An 8,038-nucleotide genomic window follows, 5' to 3' on the forward strand; every position below is an offset into this window, starting at 1 on the left:
TTGTATATGCTGAGGGTGTTTCCATTAACAAACATCCATTGTTTACTGGTGATAACTATGCTTTTTGGAAAGTTAGAATGGAAATTTTTATGGGGTTTGTTGATAGAGGCATCTGGGAAGCTGTACAAAATGGTCCTTATATTCCAAAAATTACAGTTGATGGTGTAGAAGTAGAAAAATCATATTTTGATTGCACTGATGAGGAAAATAGAAGAGCCCAATTTGATTTTAAAGCTAGAAATATAATCTTATCTGCACTAACCCCTAATGAATTCTCCAAAGTTTCTGTTTATGAAAGTGCACAGGAAATGTGGAATTTTTTAAGACTCACTTATAATGAAGTCATAGATGTGGATAAGCTAACAATGTCTGACTCAAGCTCTACATCAAGCTCAAGCGATTTTAATGAGGAAGAAAATATATGCTTAATGGCAAATAGTGAAAGCAAAATCCTGAAGAAGAAGAAGAAGGAGAACAATCAAGGCTTTGCATCAAGCTTCAAATGTTATGGATGTGGTGAAAGAGGCCATGTGAAAGTTGATTGTTCAAGCAACAAAAGAAAAGCAAAGAAATCTCACAAAAAGAAGAAGGCCTACATTGCTTGGGAAGATACTGCATCAAGCATTTGTAGTTCAAGTGATTCTGTTGAAGAAGCAAACCTATGTTTGACGGTTGCTACAGATGACACTACAAGCCAAGTAAGTGGCTCTGCCTTGACACTAGTGAGTTTGATTTACAAAAAGCTTTTCTTGAATTGTTAAATGAATCTGAGAAATTAGATGCGGATCATAAAAAGCTTAAGAAATAGCACAATGAATTGAAATTGAAATATGATAAATTGCTTGATGATGAAGTTGTTTTAAGAAATAAAGTTAATACTTTAGAAATAAAATTGTCGGATGCACATGTCACTGCTGAACCTGTTGAATGTTTGTCATGTAAGAGTCATGTGCGTGATATAAATATTCTTGAAAATTTGCTTGAAGTTGAAACAAGAAATAATAATGCTGAAATGCCTCTACTTGTTAAAAAGGATTTTAAAAACAAAAGAGTTTTTAAAGGTAAGAACCAAATTAAAAGAACTCGTAGAGTTTGGGTAGAAAAAGGAACTTTTGTGAAAAACAAGGTGCATGATGTTTGTTGCTTTTATTGCATGAAAAAGGGACACACTTTTAACAAATGCAACATTAAACATTTTGGTGTTCCAAATGGAAAATATGCTTGGATTCCTGTCATAAAGTAATATGTCTCTAACCTCAAGGACCCAAATAAGATTATGGGTACCAAAAGCTCCATTGCTCTGTTTTGCAGAATAAGTTTTCAAAAGGAGAAGAGAATTTTTATGATGTTCTGATTTTGGAATTGACGCTCCAAGTCAGGAAGTAATTTCATCAAGTGATATCAAAAGCCTTGGTTCAAGAACCAAGTGGCTCAGCTAAGTAGTATTTAAACCTTGTTGTTGCACTTTGATTTGCTTAATCTTCCATTATGAAATTACTGTTGAATTCATTTTTGTTTGGGCAAATAATATGTACATCACTGTTTCATTATTTCTATGGTGTGTTCTTGTCTACTTGCACATTTTAATCAATGAAATTAATCTATTTGAGACATTTATGTGCTTAATTTTTTTTGTTATGATTAGTCATGTGCATTGTATTTTAGTGTTTTGCTGTTAATTGTCAAATTGAATCTGTGTTTAACTAGCTCGGTATTCAATTTCATGAGTACTTTAAAGTTAGCCTTGGTATAATTTTTTATCAAGCATCAAAAACAATGAAAAATTAATTTGAATGAGCTAGTTGATAGTTTCTATCTGAATTTCTGGATGATTAAGACGATGGATGATTAAATTGATAATTATGTCTCAAAGTTGTTTCTGTGAAGACTTTTTTTCAAATGCATCCCATATGAGATATGTTTATACACATTGAAAGCTTGGATACAGTAAATTAACTGATAAAATTTGCATAATTGTGCTGTAAATTATTTGGTTTAAAAGATTATTGAAAGATAAAATCTAAATCAACTTTTATCTTAAATTTTGGTGTGAAAATCACAAAGGAAGTCTTTTAAAAGAAGTTAGGCAAAACTACAATTCCTTAATTGACTCAATTTTTTAAAAAGTTGTTCATTCAGCTTCTCTTTTTCGGTGTCTAAAACACTACACTAACATTATTATTATTATGGCGCTAGTTTTTATCTAATTCGAGAACAAATGTATATAATTGCATCTATATCAGCCCATTTCTCTTCATGGATGGAGGGCAAGAAACCCAATCTTCCCTCCTTTCCTTAGCTCCAAATCACCTCACTTCAAACACAAAAATTGATCTGCGCCTCTTGCATTACAAAGTACAACGATAAAAGCAAGCATATTGTACGTGTGGGAATTTGGGGAACCCAATCCCATCAAAAACCTCACAAAAGGGCAATCTCATTGATCCATCGCATACTCACTGTGCTAGCTAATTTAGTTTACAAAAATACTAATGATAGAGTAGAATATATATATATATATATATATATATATATATATATATATATATATGAATAAGTTACACATATTTAATCAACCTGGTTTTTCCCAGCCAAAAGAAAAGATAGCATTAAAAACAGTCACTATATACATCCAACCGCCCGTGCTTTTCCATTCTTTGAAAATTCTTCCAATTGTACTTCTCAAAATAAATAAAGCAATGAGATGTTAGATAGATTTTATACACTTGATCTGGATTTTACAGCCAAAAAAGAAAAAAAAAATGAACAAAACGTCTTCACTTTTATACCCTTGATTCCCAATTTCTCACACAAGCAAATGTCTTTGTTCAACATTCTCCCAAGGAGAGCTTAATTATTTGAGTTGTGACGGAATCCAAAACTATCTAATCTGGCAAGACTAACGGAAGGACAACCGGCTCCTCCTTTGCAAAGCCAGTGTAGCCTCCAATGGACTTAATATTTCTAAGGTTTTTCATACTATTTTCTTTAGTTCTAGTAGTGTAGGTGGGGTAGATAGAGTAGATAGAAGTGGATGGATTCCAGTTGATTGTCCGAGACAAGCGGGTGATTATTCTACAACCTGTGGGTGATTATTCTACAACCTGTATTTCGCCTGCCATTCGCAAGTCGCTTTTATCAAAACTTCAAACAACCTGAGACAATCTATTGCATCACATCTTCTAATTGTAGTTTCCAACATTTCGGGTCCAATTCAGCCTGTTCATGAAACACAAAGAACTTCAGCAATCAAATAGAAAAATATTCATAAAAAAAAAGTTGGTTCCAAAACTCCCAATGTGACAGTATTGTGCTAAATCTTAAGACAAGAACGAGACAAGAACAATACCTGAAACTCTTTATCTCTCCATTCAAACACACAGCCCCGTGCTTCTACGTGTCTGATAAGTAGCTCAGGTAACAGAGATCTCAGAGAAAGATGAAGCTTCACTTTTGTTAGCCCTCCACATGCTAATAAAGCTGCAGCCAGTCCTCCTGGAACCAATCCTTGCAGGTGAAGCATGGTAAAACTTTGAAGGCAACTGATACTAGCAAGTGACAAAAGACCTACATCTGTAACTGAGCTATACGACAAATTTATCTGCAAATAATACGAGGACATAACAACATCAGAAATTTCACTAACATTCCTAGCATCTCTTATTTTTATCAGAAATGTGAGAAAAAAGAAAAGACCTGTCTAAGATTTTGGGAGAAATGAGCAAGGGGAATCATCCCACTATCATCAATGTCGTAACACTTTTTTACGTCTAGACGGCTAAGTTGTCTGCAATTCATCGCAATAGCTGCCAGTCCTATGGATGTAACAAGAATACATCCACGAATTTCAAGTGTTTTCAATTTTGAACATTTTGACAAAGAGATTAGAGCCTTATCCGTGATGCTAGTACAATAGGATGTGTTTAATATCTCAAGGCCAGGGCAACCGCCAGCAATTGCTGAAATGCCCACATCAGTTACTCCTGTAGATCTGAAAAAAAAAAAAAAACAAAAAAAGAACATGATGACAACGAACAAAAAAGCTCTTGCTTGTATGCTTCCACATTTATTTAATATTTCAATTTTATACAAGATTACCATACTGAGACAAATTATATATCCCAAAATTTTATTTTAAACTTGAATCACAAACCTGTAAAGATCCAACTCCTTTAATTTTGAGCAAAACATGCCAACATAGGTCAGTCCTCGATCAGTTATGTTCAGGCATATTCCTATTTTCAAGCTGGATAGCTTAGAACAAGAAGATATGGACATAAGACCTGCAGAGAAACAACGTAAGTAAAGCAGCTGATATGATAGTAAATATTTTCAAAGTGGGGCAGATTCAAACCTTCATCGTCAATTTCATTATCTGTTAGGTCAAGCTCCTGAAGATAATGGCATTTCTGTCCAACCAAGACAAATGCTTCCTGTGGAACTAGAGTACATGACTCCATTTTCAGAGAAGTGAGACCCGTGCATGAATTTGCAATGCTGGCAATGGAAACATCAGTTATCTTGCGACAGCATGTGATGTCAAGCTTCCTTAAATCTTTTTGTTTTGACACAAGTAACGAAAGAGCTTCATCTGTAACTCCCAAACATTTGCTTAGACTTAGCTCCCTAAGTGAAACGCACAAACTTCCAATGGCCCTTAATCCTTCAGAAGTAACCGGGCATCCATCTAGTACAATTGATTGCAACATGGAAAGTTTATTTAAACCATCAACGAGATCAAGGGTGACCTGGACAATCAAATGCCAAATATTAGGTACAACTGAAATCTTCATCCACTATGTTAAACAAAATATACACAGACAACAATAAATAGAGAAGGGGAAGAGGATTACAGGAGAACCATCTGCTAAAATGAGTTTCTCTAAACCTCCAGAAATGCTAGTCAGCTTCGATAGCCCCGTGTGACTTATGTTTTGACAACCTGAGATATCAAGTTTCTGCATAAGAGAATTTGTTAAATTACTAGACCAGGAAAACAAGTGTGCTCTGAAGACAAGGAAAATTAACTATTTACAAAATTAAATAGTTTTGACTAACTGCAAATGACACATTGAACTTGTAACCAAGTTAAAAGAAAATACAACTACTTCTATCTATGTTCACATTCAACCTATTACTAAAAGGAAGAACATTAAATAAGAAAAAGCTGTACGCCAATAAGTAAGTTTATGCTGAAGTTATCTTTGCCATTAAATACATAAACAATAAAAAGCAAGTTAGGCATCCCCATTATACCTTCAATGTCTTGCACCCTTGTTTTAAGAGATCAACACCGAGGCTGCCATCGTCAATGCCAAAGCATCCTTCAAGGACCAAATCTTCCAGAAGCTGCAATTTGAAGATTGACGGAAGACATTTCTCCGTGATCTACAGAACACAAGAAACCAACAATACTAGTTATACCCACCAGATCATTTCAAATGCCCAACTCATTCAAGAAACAGCACATTCAGAACCACTAAATCAACAGAACTTCAAAACAGCAGTTGAAACGCGGTAACCAAAGATGACATTAAACCATCACTGCTTAACAAAAGAGCCAATGAATTTAGACACCTGAATACCACTTCGAAAAGAAAAAATTAACTAAACCACCAAAATCATGTTTTCTTATTAATTACTCATCTTTACTATTTTCGCCTCAGACGACATGGTTCAACACCTTTTGTTACCTTCAGCATTAAACCTCCCATCTTCCCTCCTAGCAACAACCAAATTCTAACTCTTCAACCTACCAACCAATTTTTTTTTTTAGGAGAACACATGTATCTTTCATCTGTAACAAACCTAATCGAAACATATAGAACTATTTATATGTATAAAACTCTAAAACAACCAATTAATGAAAATAAAATGAAAACGGACATCATTCACATAACAATAAAAAATTAATAATAATTACTGAAAAAGTTACATCTAGGATAAAATCATTAATAAATAAGAAAGTTAAATTCATTCTTAATTTGGAAATATACATAGATAAATATACGAAAACATAACATTTTACCATAATACTAACCCCGCAAATTCATCAATAAAATAGGTGTATCAGAGCGCTTAAATGAAAATAAATTTTCCTTTCTTTTTACCAAAATCTGCCTCATAAAGCTAATTAAAAAAAGAGCCATTAACTGTAATTATAACTAGGTTTAAGTAAACTTTATTTGTTATACCTACACAACCTATCTGGAATGCTAACAAGTAGTTTTTAAGCACAATGTACTGGTACTAAAACAGAAAGACTGCAGATATCAGAATAAATTAAGCATCTAAACCTTGTACTCAACAAAAATTATAGTTAATTACCAAATATTACCCAATCCAATCGATTAAACCAGAAAACCTCGCTAACTAGCCACCATAATCCATAACCAGATACAATGAATGAACATCATAGAGAAAGAGAGAGAAATTTACAGGTAAATATGAGAGATCCAATGATGTGAGCTCCTTGCACTTAATCGCAACCAAATCCACACCCAAATCCCCAATCCCCACACACCACTTCAAGCAAATCAGCCTCAATTTCCTACACCCCACCGCAATACACCCAATCCCCATATCCGTCACCAGCTTGCATCTTGCCAGCCACAACTTCCGCAAGTTCTTCGCACGCGCCACCGCCGCGACCCCAGCATCCCTCAAGTCCGTCGCGTTCGAGAGGTCCAGCTCCACCAAATTCCCACACCGCGCGCCCACGTTCAACAGCCCGCTCCCCGTGAACCACCGCGATCGCGACAGGTCCAGCCGCCGCAGCGTCTCCCCGTACGCGCCAGCCACGAGCGCGAGCGCCCCGTCGCCTACGCGCGGGCAGAGCGAGAGATCCAGGTCCGTGACGCTCGGGTAGCGGGCAGCAAGTGCCGGAAGGTGCTCCGCCCGCAGCGGCCGCAGCGCGCGGCGGTGCCTGGCCTCCGCAGCGTAGAACGCTTTGCACGTCAGCGCGAAGGACTTCTTGTCCAGCGGCGCCGTTTCGAGAAAGTCGAGAATGAGAAAAATGAGCTCCTCCGTCAGCACCTGGAACGGGTTGTCGTTTTGCGAGTCTGAGCGCTTTTGCCTCTTCATCGTCGATGCGGTGCGTTTCGTCCTCTTTCGTCGTTTTGGACGTTAATGGTGAGTAAGAAGAAGCGAAGAGAGGAAGAAAAAGGGTTTTCGTTTTGCTTTGCAAGGTTGGTTGGGAGAATAACTGTTAATGCGAGATTTTATTGAACGAGTAAGGAAGACGAGGAAAGTCCACTCGGACCAAAATGCCACTACTGTTTTCTTCCCACTGCTTGCATCCTCTCTTGAAAAGACAGAAATACCCCTCTTTCTCCTCATAATTACACAAGTTAGGTCAGTGTCAAAACAAGAGTATTCCTACAACTGAAATGCAACAACATTTTATTACGTATAATAAAACATCAAATTTTCAGAAAATTAATTAAAATAGTATGACTTATTAATGACAATACATAAAACACTTTAAATTATTATAGTTTTAGTTACGAAATGAATAGTTAATTAAACAAGAATTCACACTTGGCATAACAGTGATTAGAGAAAAGAAGTTGGGGTATTTTGGTCGTAGGATAGAGACAGAGGGGCGCGTACGGAGAAGGACAGGTAAGGACGGAATTAATAAGAGAAAAGAGAGAGGGTATTATGGTAATTTGGCAGTCTTTTTCTTCATCTAATGCAGATGACATATGGTGGAGGACTATATGAGGAAGGACAGATTCAAGTGCGGCCAGTACGAAAGGAGCCACGCACTTTTTCATCTTTATTTTTTTATTTTTTTAAAACAAAAATTAAATAATGATAATTAATTTTGAAAGAGTAAAAAATTGAAAAGGAAATGGAGAGAGAGAAAATTTGCCGTACTTATAGATGACCTTGCATAGTACCTGCCTGACTCAGATAAGAACGGTTAGAGAGAGAAAGAAGGAGTTAGGTTTTGAAATGATTGAGAGAGAGAAAGAGTGCGTCAAAGTTTTGCAACATGGATTGATTGAAATTTTGAATTTTAAGGCAAAAATTT

The 8,038-nt window shown here is 36.1% G+C and overlaps 1 protein-coding gene across 1 annotated transcript; it reads right to left on the minus strand.

The window, feature by feature from the left end:
- Positions 1-2,627: 2,627 nt before the first annotated feature.
- LOC106774256 (F-box/LRR-repeat protein 3) lies at positions 2,628-7,332 on the minus strand. Its single transcript, XM_014661187.2, has 8 exons — positions 6,439-7,332; positions 5,257-5,388; positions 4,854-4,958; positions 4,355-4,748; positions 4,154-4,283; positions 3,697-3,991; positions 3,350-3,601; positions 2,628-3,219 (listed from the first exon to the last, which is right to left on the minus strand). The coding sequence occupies exons 1-8, from the start codon at positions 7,081-7,083 to the stop codon at positions 3,166-3,168; spliced, it is 2,007 nt and encodes a 668-aa protein (XP_014516673.1). The 5' UTR covers positions 7,084-7,332; the 3' UTR covers positions 2,628-3,165.
- Between the last annotated feature and the right edge of the window lie 706 nt (positions 7,333-8,038).

This window comes from Vigna radiata, chromosome 9, assembly GCF_000741045.1.
Source record: "Vigna radiata var. radiata cultivar VC1973A chromosome 9, Vradiata_ver6, whole genome shotgun sequence".
NCBI classification, from domain to species: Eukaryota; Viridiplantae; Streptophyta; class Magnoliopsida; order Fabales; family Fabaceae; genus Vigna; species Vigna radiata.

What these genes read in the sequence shown, in the direction of transcription:
- LOC106774256 (XM_014661187.2), bottom strand. Translation starts at nt 7,083, where the DNA reads ATGAAGAGGCAAAAGCGCTCAGACTCGCAAAACGACAACCCGTTCCAG. An exon ending in AAGGAGTTGGATCTTTACAG is followed by an intron (nt 3,992 to 4,153) that starts GTTTGTGATTCA and finishes TTTTTTTTTCAG; the next exon opens with ATCTACAGGAGTAACTGATG. An exon ending in TCTCCCAAAATCTTAGACAG is followed by an intron (nt 3,602 to 3,696) that starts GTCTTTTCTTTT and finishes TATTATTTGCAG; the next exon opens with ATAAATTTGTCGTATAGCTC.